Source organism: Spermophilus citellus, assembly GCF_964194105.1.
Source record: "Spermophilus citellus genome assembly, chromosome: 3".
Lineage (NCBI taxonomy): Eukaryota > Metazoa > Chordata > Mammalia > Rodentia > Sciuridae > Spermophilus > Spermophilus citellus.
This window is the reverse complement of record NC_138184.1, coordinates 203,100,483-203,127,873: the sequence shown is the minus strand read 5'-3', so window position 1 is coordinate 203,127,873 and position 27,391 is coordinate 203,100,483. Positions and strand designations below refer to the sequence as shown.

At 37.9% G+C, this 27,391-nt stretch overlaps 1 protein-coding gene across 2 annotated transcripts in view; it reads left to right on the top strand.

Annotated features, from left to right (window-relative positions):
- CDK14 (cyclin dependent kinase 14) overlaps positions 1–27,391 on the top strand; it is a 600,063-nt gene that overhangs the window by 459,237 nt on the left and 113,435 nt on the right. For both annotated transcript variants that reach the window (XR_014021222.1, XM_081287662.1), the window contains exon 12: positions 17,827–17,875. Coding sequence is in view for 1 of the 2 variants with exons in the window: in XM_081287662.1 (XP_081143788.1) it covers positions 17,827–17,875 (49 nt within the window). In the remaining variant the exon portion in view is untranslated. The remainder of the gene's footprint in view (positions 1–17,826; positions 17,876–27,391) is intronic.

The window sequence follows — 27,391 nt, the reverse complement described above, 5'->3', positions numbered from 1 at the left end:
TTTTTTTTTCCCCCACTTGCTTTTTTACATTTTACCTCAGAAATTTTTTCTTCTTTCTTTTTAGGAATAGCAACTATAATGATAATGGGCTAGGTCTTATACAAGAAAATAACTATGTGATAATTGCAAAAAATGGAATTAGTTTAATAATTATTATGCAGATATCTTGTTCTTATCTCAGATTTTTTTTTTTTTTTTGCTCAAATATCTGTGAGACTCATTGACACTAGATTTAGGACATTCAGAATTCACTCTGCCCCTCAGCCATCACCTAAGTCAACTTTGCTATTCCTCCTCTCACAGATAAATGCCACTCAGTCACATAGTGAAAAGTCAGTTAATTGATCAATTTGTGAGCTGCATGAACTTTAGAGAGCAGAGGCGGTTACTCCTGTAAACCTGACAGGAAGGGTAGACTGCCTTTACTTTCTGATGGTGGCAGTCATACTGGGAGGTCTCTGGGGGCTGCAAGTTGGAAAGCAGATGCTGAAGTTGAGCGTCTGTTTAACCAGCAGTGACCAGGCGTTACATCAGGTTACTAAGCACTTGCTGGGTGTAAAGATACATTCGTGAACAAAGCAGGGAACCGGCTCCCTACCAAGCTCACATGCCAGAGGGGGAACTGTAACAGACAAATTGCAAGTTCCACGTGTGGCTGGAGAAGTGTGACCACAGTGAAAGCAGCAAGGCACAGTCTAGACGGACAGGTCCTTGAAAAGTCAAGGAGAGGAATTGGAATTTTATTTAAAGTGTGAGAAGAATCACTGGAGGGTTTTGAGCAGGGAAGGAAATTGATGTTTGATGTTCTATGTTTCCTAAAGGATATTCCTGGCTTCAAAATGTCACAGACCTGTTTTAGATCAGGAAAAAGGTTTCATCTCAAGTGCAAACTCCTCTTGATTGGTCATTTCCAACTGTGTTTCTGGGTTGAGTAGTTCTGGATAAGCACATACTGGTTCCGAGGGAAACAGATCACACCAGTGAAGCAGCAATGCCACAGATACAGGGATGTTTCCGCGTATGTCCTTGTCTGACCAAGGATTTTAGTGAAATGTCATGGGTGTGGCCAATTATGTAAAATAAAAACAAATATAAAGCAGCCAGAAGTCTTATTAAAATATCTCAAAAATGCAAAAGTTCTTCTGCAATAGGCAGATGACATCCATATGAATTGTAGAAATCCCTTTCATTGCAAATCGGGCACTATCTGTACCTGCTTTCTCTGTGTCTGCTTGAAGAATTTCCCATTTTCACTAGAGGGTGTGTCTAATGATAGAGACAAGCAGAAGGTCTAGAAAATGCCAGAAAAAAAATGCAGCATTTGCTGAATGATAATTTTCTAATCTCTCCTACCAGGTCTTCTGACTTCTAGGCTTGTCAGCTACTCCTGGCTAAGAAAAGTGAATCAAATTCATTTTTTTTACTATTGTTTAAAAACCCCATTAGACTATTATTATAGGACTCCTTCAAGACAGATTCATGACTATGGAATAATAATTATTATGCTAATATATAGATGAAAGAAAAAAGTGGGTTTCCATTATTTAAGATGTAAGTTATATTTTACTCCCCAAATATTCAAGTCAGACCAATAAACTGACTACTAATGACTAGTGTAGTTGTAAGAACTGATGAAATTTTCTTCACTTACCACCTGTCCTTGATGTAGTGCAGTTGGAGGGCACCTTTGTAGCTTAGAGACAATGATGTTTGCAATGGATATCATTAAGAAAGGACACACGTGCGTGTGCCTCTGGAACCAGCTTTATATCTTCAGTTAATACTCTCTACTGTGAGAAAAAAGGACAGCCGTTACTCTCTCAGAATGTCTCAGAATGCCAACCCTTGCTTCCTACAAGTGCATTACACTCACAGAGTTACATATCAGGGTAGAGGAGTATCACCATGTTTGGGGTTGTCATTCATTTAACTGTTTCTTCAAAAGGAATAATTTCTTCAAAAGGGATAGATTAAGTATTTACCTACCTTCCATGGAATATTACTGATTTCTATCTATCATTTGTCTCTCAGATGTATCTATACCTAACTGTATAAAGGTAGCCAGTTTTTCAAACACATTGTTATTTGTAATGGTTATGGTGACAGTAGTAATGGCTGACAGATCTTCAGCATTTGTTATCAGATGTTGAGGTGCATTTTCTCAGTGCACATTCACAGTAACTCTGTGCCATAGGAACTAATCTGATCTTGATCTGTGATCTGGACAAACTGAGGTACTGTAATATATTCATAGTCACTAGAACTTAGAAAACACATGTCTCACATTTCCAATGAACATAAGACAGATTTGTTCTAGACATGAGAGGGAATTGGGGGTGGGGAATGTCCAGATTCTTTAGTTTGCACAGATGTTTTTACTGCTTCTAAAGGAGCTTCAATCTAGTAGCACTGCTACTAGCTTTGTGCACTTCAGGATAAAACTTCAAATCTCTTCCAACTGAGACCCAAAGAGGTATCATGGTACAGTGACTGAGAGCACAGGCTAGAGAGATCCAGTCAGCCTAGGTTCAAATCCTAGCTCTGCCACTTATGAGCTGTGTAACACAGCCAATTTTGCCCGATGTCTCTGTACCTCAGTTTTTCCTACCCCATAGCATTTCTATGAATATGAAAATGAGTTAATATTTGCAAACCACATAGGACATAGGAAATGTTTGTTAAATATCAAATTGGGAGACTTGGGTATCCCAACTCTTTGGTAATGGCAGGTTCAACTTCTTCCACCAGCCTGCATCATGGCCTCAGGCAGCTCAGCCTTCCTGGCCTCTTGGCTTGTGTGTACCATGATGTGGTTAGACCACTGGATTGCTCAGGTCCTGTCTCTCCTACAGCTCTTCTAGAATGCACAGATTCCACCCCACTTCTGGTTGCTTTCGTTCCTCCTCTGGAGAATGTTTTTATACTTTCTTTTCTAGTAGGTATGGTCATTGTTATTTGTGAATAGTACATTTTATTTTTTTTTTATTTTATTTTTTTTATTGATTATTTAAAGCATTACATAGTTCATGATATATCATCTTTCATACATTTGACTCAAATTGTGTTTTGAACTCCCATTTTCACCCCAAATACAGATTGCAGAATCACATCTGTTACATATTCACATTTTTACATAATGCCATATTAGTGACTGTTGTATTCTGCTACCTTTCCTATCCCCTACTATCCCCCCTCCCCTCCCCTCCCCTCCCATCTTCCCTCTCTACCTCCCCTGCTGTTGTTCAATTCTCTCCCTCTTTTTCCTTCCCCCTTGCCCCTCATAACCTCTTATAATTTTATGTATCATTGAAGGTCTCCTACCATTTCCATGTGCTTTCCCTTCTCTCCCCGTTTCTCTCCCCCCATTCGTCTTTGTTTACTGTAGTCTTTTCCTCATGCTCTTCCTTCCTGTTCTGTTCTTAGTTGTTCTCATTATGTCAAAGCAGACATTTGGCATTTGTTTTTTAGGGCTTGGCTGGCTTCACTTAGCATAATCTGTTCTAATGCCATCCATTTCCCTGCAAATTCTATGATTTTGTCATTTCTTAGTGCTGCATAATACTCCATTGTGTATATATGCCACATTTTTTTTATCCACTCATCTATTGAGGGGCATCTAGGTTGGTTCCACAGTCTAGCTATTGTGAATTGTGCCGCTATAATCATTGATGCAGCCGTATCCCTATAGAGCGCTCTTTTAAGGTCCTCAGGGAATAGTCCAAGAAGGGCGATAGCTGGGTCAAATGGTGGATCCATTCCCAGCTTTCCCAGGAATCTCCATACTGCTTTCCAAATTGGCCTCACCATTTTGCAGCCCCACCAGCAATGTACAAGTGTACCCTTTTCCCCACATCCCCACCAACACTTATTGTTGTTTGACTTCATAATGGCTGCCAATCTTACTGGAGTGAGATGGTATCTTAGGGTGGTTTTGATTTGCATTTCTCTGATTGCTAGAGATGGTGAGCATTTTTTCATGTACTTGTTGATTGATTGTATGTCCTCCTCTGAGAAGTGTCTGTTCAGGTCCTTGGCCCATTTGTTAATTGGGTTATTTGTTATCTTATTGTTTAATTTTTTGAGTTCTTTGTACATTCTGGATATTAGGGCTCTATCGGAGGTGTGGGGGGTAAAAATTTGTTCCCAGGATGTAGGCTCTCTATTTACCTCTTTTATTGTTTCTCTTGCTGAGAAAAAACTTTTTAGTTTAAGTAAGTCCCATTTGTTTATTCTTGTTGTTAACTCTTGGGCTATGGGTGTCCTATTAAGGAATTTGGAGCCCGACCCCACAATATGTAAATCGTATCCAACTTTTTCTTCTATCAGATGCAGCGTCTCTGATTTGATATCTAGCTCCCTGATCCATTTTGAGTTAATTTTTGTGGATGGCGAGAGAAAGGGATTCAGTTTCATTTTGTTGCATATGGATTTCCAATTTTCCCAGCACCATTTGTTGAAGATGCTATCCTTCCTCCATTGCATGCTTTTAGCCCCTTTATCAAATATAAGATAGTTGTAACTTTGTAGATTAGTCTCTGTGTCTTCTATTCTGTACCATTGGTCCACCTGCCTGTTTTGGTACCAGTACCATGCTGTTTTTGTTACTATTGCTTTGTAGTACAGTTTGACCTCCGGTATCGCTATACCTCCAGATTCATACTTCCTGCTTAGAATTGCTTTTGCTATTCTGGGTCTTTTGTTTTTCCATATGAATTTCATGATTGCTTTGTCTATTTCTTCAAGATATGCCATTGGAATTTTGATTGGCATCGCATTAAACCTGTAGAGAACTTTGGGTAATATCGCCATTTTGATGATGTTAGTTCTGCCTGTCCATGAACAGGGTACATTTTTCCATCTTCTGAGATCTTCTTCTATCTCTCTCTTTAGGGTTCTGTAGTTTTCATTGTATAAATCTTTCACCTCTTTTGTTAGGTTGATTCCCAAGTATCTTATTTTCTTTGAGGATATTGTGAATGGAGTGGTTTTCCTTATTTCCATTTCAGAGGTTTTGTTGCTGATATACAGGAATGCCTTTGATTTATGCGTGTTGATTTTATAACCTGCCACTTTGCTGAATTCATTTACTAACTCTAGCAGCTTCTTTGTAGACTCTTTTGGGTCTGTTAAGTATATTATCATGTCATCCGCAAATAGTGATAGTTTAATTTCTTCTTTTCCTATTTTTATGCCTTTAATTTCTTTCGTCTGTCTAATTGCTCTGGCTAGTACTTCGAGAACTAAATTGAATAGAAGTGGTGATAGAGGGCATCCCTGTCTTGTTCCAGATTTTAGAGGAAATGCCTTCAGTTTTTCTCCGTTCAGGATGATGCTAGCCTGAGGTTTAGCATAAATAGCTTTTACAATGTCGAGGTAAGTTCCTGTTATCCCTAGTTTTTCTAATGTTTTGAACATAAAGGGATGCTGTACTTTGTCAAATGCTTTTTCTGCATCCATCGAGATGATCATGTGGTTCTTGTCTTTAAGTCTATTGATGTGGTGAATAGCATTTATTGATTTCCGTATATTGAACCATCCTTGCATCCCAGGAATGAATCCTACTTGATCATGGTGCACAAGTTTTCTAATATGTTTTTGTATTCGATTCGCCAGAATTTTATTGAGAATTTTTGCATCCAAGTTCATTAGAGATATTGGTCTGTAGTTTTCTTTCTTTGAAGTATCTTTGTCTGGTTTTGGGATCAAAGTGATGTTGGCCTCATAGAATGAATTTGGAAGAGCTCCTTCTTTTTCTATTTCTTCAAATAGCTTGAAAAGTATTGGTATTAATTCTTCTTTGAAGGTTTTGTAGAACTCCGCTGTATACCCATCCGGTCCAGGGCTTTTCTTGGTTGGTAGTCTTTTGATGGCTTCTTCTATTTCTTCTTTTGTTATTGGTCTGTTTAAATTTTGTGTGTCTTCCTGTCTCAATCTGGGCAAATCATATGCCTTAAGAAATTTATCGATATCTTCATTATCTTCTATTTTATTGGAATATAGGGTTTCAAAATACTTTCTAATTATCTTCTGTATTTCTGTAGTGTCTGTTGTGATATTGCCTTTTTCATCCCGTATGTTAGTAATTTGAGTTCTCTCTCTTCTTCTTTTTGTTAGCATGGCTAAAGGCTTGTCTATCTTATTTATTTTTTCAAAGAACCAACTTTTAGTTTTATCAATTTTTTCAATGGTTTCTTTTGTTTCAATTTCGTTGATTTCTGCTCTAATTTTAATTATTTCTTGTCTTCTACTACATTTGCTGTTGTTTTGCTCTTCCTTTTCTAGGTTTTTGAGGTGTTGCGTGAGTTCATTTATTTGTTGGTTTTTTCTTTTTTTGAGGTAAGAACTCCAAGAAATGAATTTCCCTCTTAAAACTGCTTTCATTGTGTCCCATAGATTCCGGTATGTTGTGTCTGTGTTATTATTTGATTCTAAGAATTTTTTCATCTCCTCCTTTATGTCTTCTATAACCCATTGATCATTCAATAACTTATTGTTCATTTTCCATGTTATGTAGGATTTTTCCTTCCTTCTTTTATCATTGATTTCCAATTTCATTCCATTATGATCAGATATGGTGCATGGTATTATCTCCACACCTTTATATTTACTAAGAGTTGCCTTATGGCATAATACATGGTCTATCTTTGGGTAGGATCCATGTGCTGCTGAGAAGAACGTATACCCACTTGATGATGGTTGATATATTCTATATATGTCGGTTAAGTCTAGGTTATTGATTGTGCTGTTGAGTTCTATAGTTTCTTTATTCAGCTTTTGTCTAGAGGATCTGTCTAATGGCGAGAGCGGTGTGTTGAAGTCACCCATAATTATTGTGTTGTGGTCTATTTGACTCTTGAACTTGAGGAGAGTTTGTTTTATGAACGTTGCAGCTCCATTGTTTGGTGCATACAAATTGATGATTGTTATGTCTTGTTGGTGGATGGTTCCTTTTAACAGTATATAGTGACCTTCTTTATCCTTCTTGATTAACTTAGGTTTGAAGTTGATTTTATTCGATATGACTATGGCCACTCCTTCTTGCTTCCGAGGGCCATGTGAGTGGTATGATTTTTCCCAACCTTTTACCTTCAGCCTGTGTATGTCTTTTCCTATCATATGAGTCTCCTGAAGGCAGCATATTGTTGGATTTGTTTTCTTGATCCAGGTTACTAGCCTATGTCTCTTGATTGGTGAGTTTAGGTCATTAACATTTAAGGTTACAATTGAGATATGATTTGTACTTCCAGTCATGCTTCTTTATTTATTTATTTTAGTTTGGCTAGTTTTGCTTTTTGGTTATTCTTCTCCCCCTTTACTGAGATACCTCCTGCTGTTAGTTTTGGGCACTATTTTTTCATTCCTCTTCTTGTAGTGTTTTGTTCAAAATGCTTTGCAGAGCTGGTTTTCTTGCTGCAAATTCTTTTAGCTTTTGTTTATCGTGAAAGATTTTAATTTCATTGTCAAATTTGAAGCTCAATTTTGCTGGATATAGTATTCTTGGTTGGAATCCATTATTTTTCAGCGTTTGAAATACATTATTCCAGGATCTTCTCGCTTTCAAAGTTTGTGATGAGAAATCGGTCGTTAACCTAATTGGTTTACCCCTGAATGTAATCTGCCTCTTTTCTCTTGTAGCTTTTAATATTCTCTCCTTGTTCTGTACATTAGCTATCTTCATAATTATATGTCTTGGAGTTGGTCTATTATGGTTTTGAATGTTTGGGGTCCTGTAGGCTTCCAGGATTTGGCAATCCATTCCATCTTTCATCTCTGGGAAGTTTTCTAGAATTATTTCATTTAATATGCTGTCCATTCCTTTGGTTTGAAACTCTGTGCCTTCTTCTATCCCTATGACTCTCATATTTGGTTTTTTTATGACATCCCATATCTCTTGAATAGATTGCTCGTGGGATTTAAGCATCTTTTCTGTGTTGACTATATTCTTTTCAAGTTGATAAACCTTGTCTTCATTATCTGATGTTCTGACTTCTACTTGATCAAGTCTATTTGTAATATTCTCGTTTGAGTTTTTAATTTGGTTTATAGTTTCCTGTAATTCTAGGATTATTGTTTGATTTTTTTTTAAGATCTCTATCTCCTGGTAGAGCTCGTTCTTTGCCATTTGAATTTGTTTGTTTAATTCATTTTCAAAATATACTTTTATTTCTTGGACTTGCTGTCTCATGTCTTCTCTAATATTCCTTTCCATTCGAGTTAGGTATGCCTTGAGTTCTTTCGCTATCCCTGTTTCTGATGTTTCTATGTCCTCCTGTAGAATTGGGTTGTCTTGCATTGTTTGTAATCCTTTTTTCCCTTGTTTTCTCATGTTGTCCACGTTACTTTCCAGCTCTTTTTGATTGTCGTGTTTCTGCTCTCTTCTATAGATTTGTTTTGTTTCTGTATTACTCTGATGTCTCTCCTTTGTGTTGTTAAACTATGCCTGCTAACTTGGATTCCGCTGGGAAGGAATTCCGACGTCCGAGCTCCAGTAACGACACTACTCTGCTATGACGGGCCCCAGTCTCCTTGCCGGGGTGCCCTAATGGGGGGGTGTGACTGGACTGTCTCTGTTTGGTTTCAGCTCCCTGTCGCGGCAGGCGGGCAGTCTCCAGCCGCCCAGTATCACAGGCCGCGAGCAGGTGATCAGTCGCCAGCGGGTGGGCGTTCTCCTAGCGCCCGGTTACGCGGGCAGTGGGTGAGCTGTCGCCGGCGGGCCTGCAGTTTACAGCTGCTCAGTCACGAGGGCCTTGCCTCTAGTCTCCTGGTTTCTCCTGCTAGTCTTGGTTTCTCCTGCTAGACCAGATTTCCCCTGAGTGATGGTTCTCAGCAGTTCAAACTGTATTCTGGGCCTGCCGTTTGTTGGGTGTGGAGGGTGGCTATTGGGAACCCCGGCACTCTATTGTTTTGTTTCCCTTGTGGTGAATAGAACTGTACCGCTTCCTTCCCCGTCTGAAATCCCGTACTCAGCCCAGGGGTCAGTGCGGGCTAGGCTGGCGGGATTCCACTTCGTGGCAACCACTTATCTCCCTGCTTGCTAGTTAATCCCTTGTCTGCAGCGCCACGCCTCTGTAGCCACGGGGCAGGCCGCGCGAATCACACAGCCTGGATCTCCGGGGTCACACCGTTGTCTTTTGGGATCCCCGGCTCTCTATGGTTTTGATTTTTTCTGTTTGTTTACCCCTCCCCCGGCGCTGGCTAGACAGGTTTTGTTTTGGCTGCTGATGGGAGGGGGGGTTGAAGGTCAGGTGCCTCTAATTCTCCCTTAGTCTTTATGCCGGCTCACTGTGATACTCCCTTCCCCTGAAAGTCTAGGAGAGAATTTATGCGAAATCCCCCTATGTATGGGGGCTGAACTGAGTGACACACACCTGTCTTGTTGTTGCAATCTGTCGGAGAGTGGCGGTGGATACTTCAGCTCTCCAAGATGGTGGCCGCTGGTTGCCTTAGTGGAGTGTCCCTTGTGGGGGAAGGGACTGTATCGCTTCCTTCCCCGTCTGCAATCCCGAACTCAGCCCGGGGGTCAGTGCCCGCTTGGCAGTTGGGATACCACCATGTCCCAGGCCCTTATCTCCCTGCTTACTATTTAATCCCTTCTCTGTGGCGCCACGCCTTCTGTAGCCGCGGGGCAGGCCGCCCTAATCAGACAGCCTGGATCTCCGGGGTCACACCGTTGGCTTTTGGGATCCCCGGCACTCTATCGAATAGTACATTTTAGACGTTAACAAATGCCTAGGTGATTGCACTTTATTCTCTAGAGAAAAAGGTCTTATTGAAAGAAATGTTCTATGACTTTTAGTTTGAGCAAGGTGTTGACTGGTTGAACACTTCATCCAGGAACATGTACTTACAAACTCACGTTTGTACGTATGCTGTCACATTAAGAATGTTTGATGAGCATGGAACTTTTGCTTCTAGAAGTTGCTCAAAGATGACTCATTTTAAAAAGCACACCACTGGGAATTGAAAGACGATTTGCTGTAGCCAAGGAAGATTAGGATGCTGTCTCTCATTTTTAGGAGAGAAGATGGATGCTGAGCATTTTAAAGTTTATCCACTTGGTGACAGTGACAAGACAGTGCAGTTGTGTTCAGCATCAATGTGTCACACCAAAGTTTCTTGCTAATAATGTGTTAAATCTCAGCCATTATATATTTTGGAGATACCAACTGTTTTAAAGCTGTGAATTACAGTCATATAAAGTGGATAAATTGTAGTTATATGTGCTTCTAAAATGCCTGTTGCAAACACTGTACTCTTTTGAAGTTAAGATATCTAAAATCCTCAGTTTGGAATAAGGCTGACCTTCCTTGTTCCAAGGAAACTCTCTTTTGCTTTACACAAATTTTGCTTATGTTCCAGGGATTATAGATCCAGCTCTTTATATCTTAATCAAATTATTAGCTGAACTATCCACTGCCAGCTTGGTTAATATGAGAAAGTAAAATATGCATACAAATTTTCATGAATATTTATGAATATGACTTTCTTCCACTGAGGGCCCATTAGTATTGGTTTGCATTATATACTGTAGTCTATTTATGCCCTTGCATGCTTTCTGCAGTATTGTATTCACAGTGCCTTGCAGACAGTAGCCATGCAATCAATATTTGTGAAATCGTGATAAAATGAATGAATACTTGCACCTTCAAAGTCTTCCAAAAAGATTTGAGGATATTATCTGTTACATAAACAAGTTATTAGGGCTATTGTTTGAAATGCTACTGAAGTGATTCATGACTCTGTTAATTGTTCACCCTTATAAAGGACTGGATCCTTTTTCCTCCACCAGAGTAATCCCAAGAGAGGCCTTGGGTTTAACACTTCTGCCAGATGAAAGGGGCAGGGCTGGGGAGGGGAACCCTTTAGAATGGTTAGGCTCATCTAGCGGTTATACTTTCTTACCAGCTCAACTAGAGTAAATATATTTTTTTTTAATTTAATTTAATTTTATTTTATTTTTTATTTTTTTTTAAATTTTTATTGTTGGTTGTTCAAAACATTACATAGTTCTTGATATATCATATTTCACACTTTGATTCAAGTGGGTTATGAACTCCCATTTTTACCCCGTATACAGATTGCAGAATCACATCAGTTACACTTCCATTGATTTACATATTGCCATTCTAGTGTCCCCTCCCCTCTTCTCTCTCTACTGTAAATGTATTTATTATAACACAAAATAATCCTAAATTTAAATTGCTAATAGTTGAATAAAGTGATTTAAAGGAGTGAACTATAAAGAACATCTAACAGTATATATGGCATTTTGGAAATACTCATTTTTATACTGACTTAGAAACTAAATGCTTATTCCACAATATTAGTATATTTTATGATATCTCATACATTTGCAAAATGTATACTAAAGCTTGAACCCTTTATGGTGTCCTTTCTATTGCCATCTTTTCCTACTAAAGAAATGTGTTAGATAGGAATCCTGGTTCAGCCTTTCAGCTCCTTTGCTTTACTGCAGGCTTTTTTATTGATTTTTTTTTTGGGGGGGGGGGTTAAATATTTTTTTACTCACATGTTCTCCCATTATTAGAGTTAAAAACACAGCAGAATCTTATAAGATACAAAAATATTAGTGAAAAGAGAATGAGGAGAATAAAATTTAAAATTAATCTCCTGGAGTATACACAGTGCATACCCATAAACAAATGAATAAAATCCAGTTTAGGTTTTATCTTCAGGTAAGTTAGTTTGTTTTCATATATAAGGTGTATAAGACCCAGCTCTTTTAAGTTGGGAGACGTTACAATAAGTAACATTGTTCTCCAGTTGTTTTCTCTGGAATGTCTACAATTTGAAGGTATAGGCACTGGGTTTGAGAGAAAACCTTTTCAGCCTTCTGTCCCCTCCCACCTCATGTGGCATAGCAAGTGATTTCTTCTCTGCAGGCTCTTCTCCCTGGTCTCCCGCTGCGTGGAGATCATCCTCTGCAATGTCCCTGCAATAAGAGGAGAAGGTGAAAATCAGCCTGCAGGTTTAAATTAATTGCACTCCTCAGTTATGCTATGAGTTGGCCAACACTTTAAATAACGACACTCTAAACTTCTAGTTTAAACATAATTGGAAAGAGAAAGTTGACATTAAAGTGGGAAGAGTAAACTTAACAGAAGGTGAATACTGTAAAACATTCCTATGCAAGTGCATGAATAATTTGATAAAGCTATTCACAGGCTGTTGACAATTTTATGAAATACACCTGTTATGGGTTTGGAGCACTAACTTAAACATCTTTTTTTTCCAAACCTTAATGACTAATTATGTTGCTTTCATTCTACTGGAACATGACTTTTATTTCTGATGGAAGTAGTTTTTAAAATATAATCTTTTATCTAGTTATATATGTAATACTTATTCAGATATTGTTAGAAATGGCTCCATTTGAAATTGTGTGGTTTCTACAGTTACCATCTAAAGGAAGTTGGGTACAAGTGTACAGGTCCTTGTGTGTCTTCTCTTCATATGAAAAAGAAATAGATGCAGTTAGTGGCTCTGGCTCTGGCCTCTCCAGGGACTGTGTCCTTATCCACATTGTAGCAACCTGTATCAGTTTATATTTCTGTGCTACTGAACCATAGTCAGGACTTACTCATTTTTTGTGTACCCATTACCCAGTGCATCAACTGGCACACAGGCAGGTACCCAGACAATATTTGCTAAAAGAATTGATATTTTATGTGAATAATGATGGACGGTAAAGCTGAGAATGAGGCTTCAATCTTCCTTTTTTTTTTTTGGCTCTTATATGGCATATTTCACTATCAATTTTGTCTCTTTTATGCATAGCTAAAATTGACATATTGTATTTCTGAGGAAGAAATTCTATTAGCATATTCCGTCAAGCTCTAAATAGAGGCAATTCTTAGAACTAATATTTATGTGCAGGCATTAATTGCAAAGAAAAATAATTTACTTGTAAATGCAAGATTGTATTAATTTTATCTGTAATGAAATTTTTGTTCATCCTGAAATCATAGCAAATTATTAAAATTGCTTTGTGAGGAGTACAAAGTTACTAAGGGAATCAAATTTGTTTTATAAGGACACTTGATGTAATTAATTTTAAAAATATCTCTTGCTTTTTTATACCTGACTTTAGATAATGATTTTTTTAAACTTTAGGTAAAAAACTATCTTTCGCATTTCTGTCCCTTTCTCTTGTCATTTAATCTTCTAGAATACACCTTTAATTTTCTATTCTACACTAACTGCATTATATTGCATCTTATAATGCTCTATTAGAGGATAAATTCAGAAATTATATATGCTTTTGAAACAAGTAAAGACAGAATTGTTGGTGAACACTTTTGCCCAGAACTTCAGGAGGATAGGTAATGTAACCAGGTCTGATCTTCAGCTAGTGCACACTATTTTAGTTATAGTGTCTAGTTTCTTCTCTGATGGGTCAAGGCCTAACCCTTAAGGCTATTAAATATTTCATTAATTATCTCTGCTTGAATAATAACTCCAAAACTTCATGTAAACTCTACTTTAAATATCTTTAAATTATCAGACTTAATTTATTCTCAGAGTGTATTTGAGTTCTGTATAAAATTCCACATCTTTGAAATCTGGAAGTGACAGATAGGAAGTTCTTTGCTAGTCATTCTTCCTTTCCATAGCACCCCTATCTAATTCATCAGTAAATTTTACTGGCTTTCCTTTCAAACTCCTCTCATTGCAGTCTCTTTTGTTACCATAGCCTAAGTCATATGGTCCTGCTTCTAGACAGATGGAATAAGTTATTTTCTGGTCTCCCTGTTTCCAGCCTTACTTCTGATAGTGTATTCTCCAAACAAAAGAAGAATTGCTAGTGATTCCTAAAAAAAAAAAAGGTCCAGTGCCTGTCTTAAAGGCCTCTCCCCTTGTGTCCCCTCCCCTGGGTTCTTTGCTCCAGTGATCCTTACCTCCAGAGTGCTCCAGCCTTGTACACACACATTCCTGGAGTGCCAGCTCCCTGCAGGCAAGGTGATTGTTTGGCTCCCTCTGGTATCCTCAGAACTCCATCTGACACATAGCAGTTGCTCAAATGAATGAATGAATGAACAAATCAATGAACAGTGTTTCCAGTCATTCCTTCTGAGTACATTCTGGTTTGGGGACAGAAAGCCAAGTGTTTTTAAATTTCTTTTTGTTGTCCTTTTTTCTTTTTGTTGTGGTGTTTTTACACATGAAACATACTGTAGCGAAAGCAATATAAACCATTTAAAATCTTATGATTAAAAGCAGATGACAGTGACAAAGGAAATCAACCAATATTAAGCAAAATGAAGCCTATTCAGTATTAAATTATTAAAAAGAAATGGGATCAACATAGAAAAAGAAATTGCTTAATGTTATCAAAGAATGTGCACATGAACACTGCCTGAGTGAAAAGATGCCCTAGACTCTAATGTGCAAAGGTTTTGTATCATAATCTTCACATAAAGGAATTCAAACCAGATTTCCAGTGGGAAACTATTTTGTTTTCAAGTGGCCTGCCCTCACTCATCACCTGACCTACACTGGTCACTGCCTCGCATCTCCTTGGTTTACTTTGCTCAAACTCTAAAACATGTTTTATAAGTAGCTTGTCATTTTCTTGTTGTTTTTGATGGTGATGATGGTGGTGACGGTGGTGTTTATGTTTTGATTGTCTGTCTCACCTGTTAATGTAAGCTTCATGAGGGAAGGAACTTCTTATCTTTTGCTCATGCCCATATTCTCAGCATAATAATTTCCTGGCACATGTTTGGTACGTAATAACTATGTGTGGAATTGATGAATAAAGAAATGTCCAAAGCTCATCCAAATGATTTTTATATAACAAAGAATGCTGGTTAAAAAAAAAGTAATTTACTAAAAGTGAGATTAAAATAATATAAAATAGTATGATGCTAGCATGAATAGATGAGCACAAAAGAAAGCAGGATTTGCTGTGTTTTACAATTTAATAAATGTGTCATCTCAAATTATTGGAGAAGAATGATTGAATTGACAATGATTGATTTATTATATAGGCATGGCATAATTATCTGTCCTCCTTGGACAAACAAATTTAGTACTCTGTGTCACATCATATTAAAAAATTAATTCAAGAAATTTATACCTGCACAATATACAAAGTCATCCCTTGCTTGAAGACGGTGATATGTTTGGAGAAATGCATAGTTAGGTGATTTTGTTGTTATATGAGCAGCATAGAGTAGATTTACACAAACCTTAATGATAGGACCTAGGCTACAAACCTGTAGAGCATGTTATTGTATTGAATACTGTAGGCATTTGTAACATAGCTGCAAATATTTGTGCATCTAAACATATAAAAGTGCAGTAAAAATAGAAAAGATGAAAAAAAAAACACACTTTATAGGGCACTACCGGAGTGGAGCTTGCAGGACTGGCAGATGCTCCTGGTGAGTGTGGCTGAGTGGTGAGCGAATATGCAGGCCCAGACTGTGCTCTGCTGTAGACTTTATGAACCCTGCACACTTAGGCTCCACAAAGTCTATTTTAAAAGTACATTTTCTTCAATAAGAGATAGACTTCAGCTTGCTGTAACTTTTTAATTTTTAAAAATGTTTTGACTCTTTTCTAATAACATTTAGCCAACAACATACTTTGTACAACTATATAGAAATATCTTTTCTTTATATGCTTACTCTAAGCTTTCTTCTATTTAAATTTTTTCTTTTATTTTGCCCTTTAAATTTTTTGTTTAAACTAAAGACACACACACGTTAGCCTAGGCCCACACAGAGCAGTGTCATCAATAACATTGTCCCACTGAAAGGTCTTCAGGAGCTATACCAATCATGAAGCTGTCATCTCCTGTGACAATGACTTCTGGAATTCCTCCAAGGGACCTTCCTGCCGGTTCTCTCTAAACAATAAAATGTATAAAATAGTAATCTTTACTATTACTAGTATGTAACATAGTCATTTATTATTATTAACAATAACAGTCATTTATTATCATCAAATATAATTGCTTTACATAACTGGTTGTGCTATACTTTTATGCAACTGGCAACACATTTGGTGTGTTTATACCAGCATCACCATAAACACTAGACTAATACATAGTAATACAATGTCTATCACATCTCTAGGTAATAAGAGTTTTTCAGCTCCACTGTAATCTTTGTGTGTGTGTGTGTGTGTGTGTGTGTGTGTGTGTGTGGTGCTAGGGATTGAACCCAGGGCTTTGTGCATGCAAGGCAAGCACTCTATCAACTAGGCTATATTCCCAGCCCTTCCACTGTAATCTTTTTTTTAAAAAAAAAATATTTTTTAGTTGTAGTTGGACACAATACCTTTATTTTATTTATTTTATGTGGTGCTGAGGATCAAACCCATGGCCTCACATGTGTTAAGCAAGCGCTCTACTGCTGAGCCACAACCCCAGCCTCCCCCCCCCACTGTAATCTTATGGGACCATTTGTATACCAGCATATACTCCATCATTGGCAAAAATACTATTATTTGGTGCATTGCTCTACCCACGCATATGTGCGCGCGCGCGCGTGTGTGTGTGTGTGTGTGTGTATACTTGACTATATTCAAAAAACTTCTGTAAACTAATAAAGGACCACCAACAGTACAATATTAAAATCAGTACCAGCCATGAAAAGTGAAATTTGAAACTGAAGAGGAAATGCAAGTGGCCAGAAAGCATATGAAAAGAATCCCCAGAATGTACTTTATCAAGTACATTTTTGGTAAAAATGTAAAACACTGATAACAACTAGTGCTAGGAAGCATATGCAGAAAAAGACATTCTTTTTCATTGCTGGTGGGAAAATGAGAAATAGTTCTTCAGCATCTATTAAAAAGTAAAATATGCATGCTGTTTGCCAGGCAATTTTATATGGGGAGCATCTATCCAACAACAAAAAAATGAGAGTATCATGTTTGGAGATATTTATTGTAACATTGTTTTTAAGGGAAAAGAACTGAATACTACATAAAGGTTCATCAAATAAGTTATGGTACTTTTATTCTATGGAATGTTATACAGTTTTAAAACAATCATTACATATATTTTCTAGATTTGAAGGACAGCCAAAGTAGATTATTAAATGCCAAAAACCGTCTCCAAATAATGTTTAATGTAAAATCCATTTAAAAATTAATAGTATATGTGTTTATGTATGGGTTTTACATATGTGTATTTATGAACAAGTATGTGCAAAGAGACATACCAAGCCATTAACAATCACTGTGTCATCAGGGATTGAAAATCGGAGCAGTGGAGGAGATTAGTGATTATCTATTCCATATTACTTTATTGTTTAACTTGGTAAAACAAACATGTTCCTTTTTCACTTAAAAAAATCTAATAATGGTTGTCCAATGATGAATGAAAATACACACTATTGGACATGAATACTTTGGCTTTGATCATATGTAAATTCCATGTATCATAAGAAAGAACATCCAACATCGTTGTATTTGATCAGAGATGAAACAGCCAATCTCACCTGATCTGTGTGCCAATGTTCTTCTATAAACTAACTTAGAGTTTGGAGATTTGGAATTTGTGGGGTTTTTTTTCAATCAATTAAAACTTATTCTAAAATAAATAATGAGTAAAGAAACTAGACTATGAAGTAAATTATTCTAGACAAAAGAAAGCCTTGTGTAAGATATCACAATCTTCCTGTTTTACTCTTTAAAAAAACCCGTCTGGTCTCCAGGTGACAACTTCACTATGGCTTGTCCACCAATGACTCACTCAACCACTGCCTTTTAAACTGCTGAGTTTTCTTCAACATACTTTAAATATATGCATGTGATATGAAGATTGTTTATCATTTTTCTTTTTTATTTCAGAACGCTTTACCCTGTACAGCTCTAAAAACCTTAGACAAGCATGGAATAAGTAAGTCTTTATACAGATTTTGCTCCTTCTCTTTCTCTCTCTCTCTCTCAATGTTGACAACCCACCTGATAAGTTGTCATGACACTTTTTTCATTCATTCATGCTTCTATCCATTCATTCATGTTGCCTTTAGACTGTTACCAAACCCTAATTGTGTGCCAGCTACCATGTTCAGCCTGAGCCATCAGACAGTATGGGTTTGGGTTCCTAAAGAGTCGCAGCATGTAAAACCAAAAATTCAGTCTTGTAACTAAATTCCAGGAAATATTTTATTATCAGCAGAACAACATTTATAAAATACAATATAGTGACTAACTTTCTAATCTAAACCATCTAAAAGTTGGTGACAACTTTTGAGCTAGATGAAATTGATGCCTCACATTTTTCCCATTTACCTGTTTTTTTTTTTCCCTAAGCCATATTAGGAAGCTAAGTACATGAATCATTTTTACTCTGCTTTTTTATTTCTGTTCTGTCATCTGGCCTTGTTGAAATAGTTTTATTTATTGGTTTCAAAATATCACAAAATACGAAGATCTGAGTTTTATATGTTATTTAGGAATCCTTTGCTTCAAGCCAACCTGTTAGCAAATCCCTGGAAGGGATTTGCTCCCATTTAGTCTCAGGCATCACATTCCAAGAGTAGAACAGATAACTGAGACTTCTTTGATTAAATAAACTATCATTTGTCATAACATTTTGTCCATGGGGAATTTAATGTTATGATCTAACTTTTTACTGTTAGGACATCTTTCATTTTTGGCATCATCAGTTATGGAAAAAAATGTCTTTCCTTTGAAAAATGCTTTTTAATCAATGCTATCAGAAGAAACAGCATACAGTGAGTGGATGGTGAGGAATGAGTACACTAAACTGCAGTAGTTTAGCTTGAAAGATTTAGCCATTTTTTTAAAAAATCTGAACTTAGAAAAACACACTGGTATAATCATTTCTGCCTAACACAGGGCTTTGCTCTTGTCATTTGGAGTCAGTTTTCAACCTGTGGTCTCCCCTGGGAGCAGGCCCTCTGCAGGGAGCCTTCTGTGCTTGCTTCTCACCTTTCACCTACCCCTTTACTGGTCCCTGGCCAAGGTACTGTAAGAACACCAGCTAATACTGAGTGTACAGTTTCTACCCCAATGAAACAAACACATTCCTCCCTTGTAGTTGCTCAAAAAGTTTTTTTCCAACCAGGTAACTACTTCATGAAATACTTCTTGGTAAAGCAGTTGAAGTACAGCAGTCTAACCCTGTATTTGAATAACAGGAAAATCTGACAAACCACCCAATGCATAGAAGCAACATATGATTTTGGGTAATAGATCTATAAAAGTGTAAAGTTAGACTTAATTTAAAGTCATTAAATAAACTGAGTCCCACTTTTAAATAGGGGAAATATTAAAGGTTAAGCTCGAGGATAAATTTTTAAATTGTGAACATGACTTGTTCAGCATCACACTATTTTTTAAATCCCCATAAATCTTATTTTTGTTGCCTTAAGGGTTTATTTCAGAAACACTAAATATTAAAATCATCACTAAAAATATTATTAAAATATTATTTCTGTTATGCCAGTGTTAAGTGCTCAATCTTTGGAGCCAAACTATGGCCTTTAGCCAAATCAAACTTAATGAAATTTCAAGAGAACTAAGAATTCAGAAATGAATTATATCATTGACTCTTCCTCCAGATGTACCTTGAACCCATGGTTCGTATTGCAACATCTCTCACTTCCAGAATATGATGTAGGGTAGAAAGAATTGCATTAAAATACTATTAAACAAGTGCTGTTTTTTAAATTACTGATGAGTAATTTGCTCATCTGTAGCAAAATGTGTAAAGTGAAGCAATCAGTAAATTTTCTTTTACAATGGTTATAGCTTCAGAATGGGATGAACTAGTTTGAATTCAATTCAGGTGAGTTAATATAAGATGGGTGGGTTAATATTTAAAAAAGTAAGTTGCTGTTCAAAATGAAGTAAAATGCCTTTAGAGATATGCATGAACAGGTATAAAAGTTGGTGGAGATGTTAACCCTCCTAAGAGCATAGGAATTTCTAAAATGAGTCCTTCAGTCTCTGCCTAGCTATCACACATGACCCAGTTCATTTGGGGGCTGTATCTGCCCTAGCTAACACCCATGCAGTTCCCTGCTGACTTAATTTATATCAGTAACCATAGGCATAATTTTATCCTTTGAAAGATTTTTTAGTATTCTGGGAAAACAAAGCAGTGATGAGAGGGACATATCAAAAGATCCAATAGATATCGAAACTGAAAAGCATAATAAAAAGAAGAAATCTTAATTACAGGATTGAGAATAAGAAATTTACATCAATAAAGAAAAGAAAGCCCTTTTATTCTCTCATACTGGAAGTGCATGATCCATGTGGGCTCTTTCTGCATAAAGGGGGCCTGGGGCTGAGAGACATATCTTAAATTTATAAAAATATGTACTGTTTTCTGACTGCCTTCAAAACATTCCATTATATTTCACTGGAGTTATAAAGACTCTCCCTATTTCTCTTCCAAATCTCTCTATTTATAGTTGTCTGACATTGGCATGTATGTGCAATCAACCAAGAATTCCAGCCACTTAAAAGATCTTTTATTATTTTGGCTGGAGAAGAAGCCTTAGTATATAGTCTCCAGCAAAGTTAAGGGTAGGATTCCAGGAACACATTTGCTTGTTTTGGAACTTTTTAACAGCTGAACAATTTGGGAGGTTTGAAAATATTGAAATGAGAACTAAGGATAAACCACCCAGTGACAGAAGACAGATCTGGAAAACACAGTTAGCGGCTGATGTAGCAGAACCCACCCACAGGCTTCTAATAGGTACAGGTCAACTCTTTCCTGCTTCTTCCCCTCATGATCTAGTCGTGCATAGAATTTTTTTGTCAGTTAAACCCAACTGGATTTCTCCTAAGAACTCACATAAGTTGATATTTTTAAATGTGTAGTATATACAGGAACAGTGTAATGAAACCACCTTTCTGGAAAAGCTAAAATAGAAAAGAAAACATTTTCAACATGCCAGCCGAGTCACAAACCCAAATTTGGAAGACTTAGATATGTTTCCTAACTCTGTGTTCTTGAACTTTACTTGAGTATTTTATCTGACACCATGTTTAACCTCCCAAACATATTTTAAAGATGACTAGATGGTTGCGTAATATATGCACAAAACATAATGTATTTAAACTGACATGTAGAGGAAGAAGCTAACTTTAACTTTGCATGTTTGTTAGAGGTACCCATATTTATGTTTTTCTTGTCATCATATCTGATGATGTGTCCCATTAAGATTTAAATCAGTGCCTTCTCAAGAAACTGAAAGACACTATTTTTCCATTCTGCCCTATTGTTCTACATTGATCTAAATATCTAACAAAATAATATACTACAAATTAAATTAGAGCTTTAAATTTCTCTGCTGGTTTAGAAATGTGAGGAAGGGGAGTAACACTGTTAGCACACTAGGAGGAGCAGTTGAGTTGAGTCCGATCTTGAAATCATCTTTCTCCTCTTCCACGTTTTTTTCACTGATTATTTTTGTTATAATTCTATTTACTTCAAAGTAGCAGTTTTAATTTATTTAGTGCCTGGAGACTTTGTCTCATAATATTTTCAAAGGAGTTATTCTGTACATCATCTATTCATTCTTTGGGGGAGAGGGGCTCATTGGGGGTGACAAGCTCTAAAGCAGACACTAAAGCAGACATTTTGGGATCCCAGCCTCTTAACTGCAATTGGCTGTAATTATGGACTGCCCAGCTCTGTGGGAGTCAAGCCCTGCAGTAGAAGGCTGTGCAGGGAGTAGCTCCTCACCACATTCTCCTACAGTGTTCAACATGTGAAACGTCGAATCCAAGCAGGTCTCTTGTTCCGACCTTAGACACCCATGCTTGATATTATTCTAAGGCCCCAAAGGCTCTCCTGCTTGCTTCAAAGTTGCAGTTTAGGGCAATTTATAGGGACACATGTTTTCATAAGAACGAATCGTTAGTTGAGTTACTGAAAGCATTATGTGTTCTTCAGACCCTCTAAACCACTAGCCATCTAACAGAGAGTAGTTCTTCTAGGAAATTGCAGATTGGATTCCTGAAAGGATAAAAGGGGAGGACCTAAAATGAGAGTTGCTTTCTAAGCCTTGGTGAGTGTCCTAGAAAATTCAAAGAAGGTGGAATTAAGGTCTGTCTAAAAACACATGTTGGGGTCAGTTCCAGGAAGACAAAGAGGAAGCCCTCTGAGAACTAGCTAGGAAATTTGCCAAAGACCTGGCCTGATCCCTAGTAGTAGCGACAGCATCAATGTGAAAAGAAGGGACACATACTAGTCAAAAGCTAGGATATACTCATTGCCCCAGAGCCACAGTCATCGTGGAGGTGGTATGGCTAATTAACATTTGGAAAGCTTTTTTTTTTTTTTTTGCTCCCATGTATGTCACATATCCTTATCAGAGGATTTGAAGGTAATTGGGGAACATACTACCATCTGTATTTTTTAGCTTATAATAAAAAACATGCTCAACAAGGACAAAGATGATCACAACTGAAAATCACAACTTGGAATGTAAGAAGAACTCCAGTATTATCAGTGTTAAACTGCAATATCCATGTGGGCTTATAAATATCTCATTTTACTTTGTTCTTGCTGCAACTTTTGGAGAGATTTCTTGTGGGAACTAATGCCATTCTCAGTCTAGGTTTCATGTGGCAGCAGAACCTGGACAAAGTGAAAACCCAGTTTCCTCTATCCTAAGAAGAAAGTACTTGTAGCAGGCTGACCACCCACACCACCAATCAGGTTTCTCCTGCACCATTGCGGGCAGTGTGTCACGACAGGATAAAGGCTAGGGTTGTGACAGTCCAAGTGCCAGAGTTGACAGGCCTGTCAGCCATCCACTCACCCTGGGAGTGAGACTTGTCACCTGTTTCACACAGCTCTCATTACCCCCAGGGACTGACATCCTATCATTCTGTGTCACTGCCAGACTTCTTATCCATGTTTTGTTTGTTTGTTTGTTTGTTTGTGTTGTAGCAATAATTCACTGACATTAATAACCCTTCGTGGTGGCCAAGAGCAGGACCCATGCAGTTTGTTTTCTGCTGGGCACTAGGTTTTTGTTCCACTTCTGATGGACAGAAAATAGCCTTCTCCTCTCTCAATAATTGGCAGTATGTGTCTGGCTTGGGAGTTGGCAGCAGCCATTGTTTCTCATCCTTTCAGATTATGTATTGGACTCCTCATCCAAAAGCACGCTCTTCTGGTGCAGCTAATACATGCTGCTGCCATCCAGCTCATTAAGGAATAAAGCACAGCTGCACTTGTGAAGCAGCACTGAGCTCCCAGGGGCAGTGGGCTACTCATGTCCCACAGGAGGAGGATGGATCGAGGCTATCTTGAACTGTTCCCCAAAACAGATTCTACCAGGATGAACTCAAGTTCTGCTTTTCCCAGTATAAAGTGGGGGATTTGTATGCTGTGATTGCAATAACAAATGACCACAAATGTATTGACATAAAGCACCACAAACATCTTATCTTACACTTTCATCAGGCAGAAATCTGGATAGGATTGGCTAATTTATTTTTCCTGGGTCTCAGAAGGTCAAAATCAAGATGTCAGTGGACCTGGGCTCAGATTTGGAGGGTCTGGTGGAGAATTTGCTCACAGACTCATTCAGGTTGTTGGCAGAATCTAGTTTCCTGTGGGGTTGGAGCTGAGATCCCCAGTTCCTTTCTGGTTGTCAACCAGAAGCCTGAACCAGCTCCTCAAGGCTTGCTGTATGTGTCCTCATGTTGTGCTTCCTTCTTAAATCAGCTTCAGATCTCTCTGACTTCTTGTCCTGCCCTATTTCTCCCACCAAGTTCTAAAGGTCGTGTAATCAGAGTGGGCCCACCTGGTTATTCCCTCTGTTATAAGGTGGGTAGCTATAATCACACCTGTAGGGTCCATTTTGCCGTGGAAGTAGCGCATTCACAGGTTTCAGAGATTAGCAATTGGACATCTTTAGGGGCCATTCTGTGTTCAAGTAAGTACTTGGGTTTCCCTTGCAGCCCAGATTTACACAGTGGAGCAGAACCCAACCCGCAGCACATCAGACAGTCCACTTTGCCTGGTGTCTGACCCATCAGGTGACAGGCATAGTCCTCTGACAGGTCCACGTTGCCTGATTCACAATAGATATCCTCAAAATTGTGTATAAGGAAAAAATAATTTTCCATCCTTAGGCCAAAGAAAACAGAAATTATGCTCAGGAAGGTTAGTGGTGACTAAAAGTTTGGCCTGACTCCTCTATATCTGCATTGCCCAATGTTGTAGCCATAAGACCACTGTGGCTCCTGAGTGTTTGAAATGTGAGAGTGTGATTCAGGAACTGAGTTTTGAATCTTATTTACATTTAATTAATTTAAATTTTAAAGAGCCACATATTGTTAGTAGCTGCCATATTGGATAGCACCGTTGTAAATCCACATGTGAAGTATTTCATTTATTCTAAGTGCTTACCAGAAGGCATCTGATGCTTTGAAACTATGAGTCAGTGAATTTTGTACTCACATGTCCAGAGACTTTGCATTATATTTTTATTTCTCACTCCTAGCTTTTATTTGTAAACACTCTGAGAAGATAATGACACTGGAGTACTCAATAAATTATAATAAATCCGCACAGGGAATAGTGGAAATATCAAAGAACATCCAGCAGACAGCCCCTTCTGCCCCTCCCCACAGAAGCCACGCTGTTCCCTCCTGAGGGGTACTGCCTGTTGCAAGCGCCTCTCTTCCTTTCTCCTCCTTGTGTTCTTTCTCTCTCTTTTCTGTTGAGAACTGTTAGGGGTTAGACACACAGCTCTCTACCCTTTTTGAACTCCCTGAAGAACTCACCTCTCTGCTGTTGTTCCCGTTCCCCTTGATCTCCCTCACTCTACTCAGAAAATATCGCCAAGGCTCAGCTTCCAGCTCACCACATAGGAGAGGCTATTGAAAGGGGCTCCACTTTCCAAATAAACCTCCCAGATCAAGGGCCAGGTCTCCCTCATTGGGCCCCTGTGGATACGTATGTTAATTCTTCAGCTTTAGAAAATGGCCACATATTAGAAAGTGAAGCATAAACAGAAATGCAGAGGTTTTAACCTCTCTTTATTTAGAGAAGACTCCTGACGTGTGATCCCTTTCCCCAAGGTATATTTATATCATTTTCTTTTGATGGAGAAAATATTTGAGTTTAGTGAATTTTCAGTTCAAAGATGAACATAAGAAGTCAATGGATAACATGCACGAGGCCCTGGGTTCAGTCCCCAAAGGAGAAGTCAATGGAGGAAGATGATTTAACAGCGGTGTCGTCCTTCATCTTGGCTGATTTCATGAAACAAGGAGTCTTCCTCAGGGAGACTGTCTCTAGAACCAGGGCTCATGCATAGTGAGGATACTGTTACTAGACTGTTCATGTTGACATGAGCATCGAACATCTGCTCTGTGTCTGTTCTACTAGCCTTCTAACAATACAGAGTTCACAAATGTTATCAATATGAACTAAGAAGAAACAGAAAAGAGGAAGCAAGGCTACATACACTGATTTTTGGCATAAATGGCAAGAAAATGCCCGAAACCAGCATAATCTTTGATGTCCTAGGCCCTAGATCCACTACTGAACCATATAATATTCAGGAAGATCACTAACCTCTCAGCCTATTTTTAAATCTTTAAAACCCTTTGATAAACTATTGCTTAATCTTTAAATAAAGATTAGTATAGATTACTGGGACCTTATCAACCACAGTGGTTCTACAAACATTTATTTACCTCCCTTATGTTTTTTAGCACTCCCTGCCCTCCCCTGACACTCAGAAATTTTCTTTAGGTTCCAAACAAGCAGTTGTTCTTGAACCTGGATCCTGCTCCTATGCAGTGTCCCCTGACATCTAAAATGTTCATCTACCTGTCTAAGGAGCACATGCTGAGCTGCTGGGTCACTTTTTTTTCTTTTTGGAAATACTTCTTCTGTAGAAACAAGATTCTACCTCCCCCAACAGTTCCTTCCAAAGACTGATATGTTAACAAATAGCATTGTACATAATTAATGTAAGACTGTGATTTATCCTAAATCTTGAAACACATCTACTAGATGGTTTTCCTAATTAGGTTGAAAGAAACCCACAGACAAATCACTGTTAACTACATTCAAATGTCTGCTAGGCCTTTTCCATCATAATACCTATACACAGAATGATGGGTAAACCTAAGCCAGGTGTATAGGGCCTGGATGTCCATTTGATCCAGTGGTGAGACTAAAAGTAATTATTCTTGCTCTTGGGAGCTTTAAATGGATAGAGTAGATGACTCCCCTCTTGGAATGCAGTGAATAAAGGCTGGAAGCCTGGCCTTTCTGTCATCACCAGTAAGGAAAACAGGCAAGGGATTCCAGAGGTGACTGGAATTTTTCTTTTAGACACTGAGACAAGTTCATACCCTAAGGCACAAATCTCATGATACATCCATCATGCCAGTGATTTTATGTCTTCAGTAGCAACACAAATGTATAAAAATCCCTTAAACACATACCTAAGCAACTCCCCCCAATCAATCATTTTTTTGTCTTACCTGAAAGAACATTTATACATAATTTATTTTTTCTTTTTATTTTTTATACCAGGAATTGACTGAGGTGCTTAACTACTGAGCCACATCCTCAGCCCTTTTTTAAAAAATATATATATATATTGAGACAGGATCTTGCCAAGTTGCTTAGGGCTTCACTAAATTGCAAAGGTTAGCTTTAAACTTAATCCTCCTGCCTCGGCCTCCCAAGCTGCTGGGATTACAGGTGTGAGCCACCATGCCCTGCTTATACATAATTTCTACATTTTGAAGATGTAAGAAAAACATAGTGGTGGTTTACAATTGACTCTTGTATACATATGCGTGTGTGTGCCTGTTATACTGCATACCTTTGTGTTTCTGTATGTGATATCTCTGCTAGTCCTCAGCTCTACCTAATCCCTCAAGACCTGATATACAAACATGATGCCAAATAGAGAACTTCCCTTAAATTATTCAAATCTCTACATAAGTGATTTCCCACTCTTCCTGCAATGGAAAACATTTGATCATAAATTCAATTAAATCAGCCATCGTCTTTGTGATGTTTGTCCAGCTAAATTCTTTAGTGGCTAAACCAATAAACATACCAGCTGTGTGTGTGCATGTGTGTGAGAGAGTGTGCTTGTTTATGGAATGACTGTTGCAAAAAAATCGATTTGAAGTAAAGATAAAGGGTAGTTCTCATTTCTTAGGCCAGATTTTGACTACTTCATTGCAACCATAGTTTTAAAGATTAAACTCTTAGGGATGAAATCATGTATATTTCTGGGCTCAGGTTGTGGCTCAGTGGTAGTGCATTTACCTAGCATACATAAGGCACTGGGCACTGGGTTCAATCCCCAGCACCACATAAAAAAAAAAAAAAACTAAGTAAACAAAATAAAGGTATTGTGTCCATCTGCAACTAAAA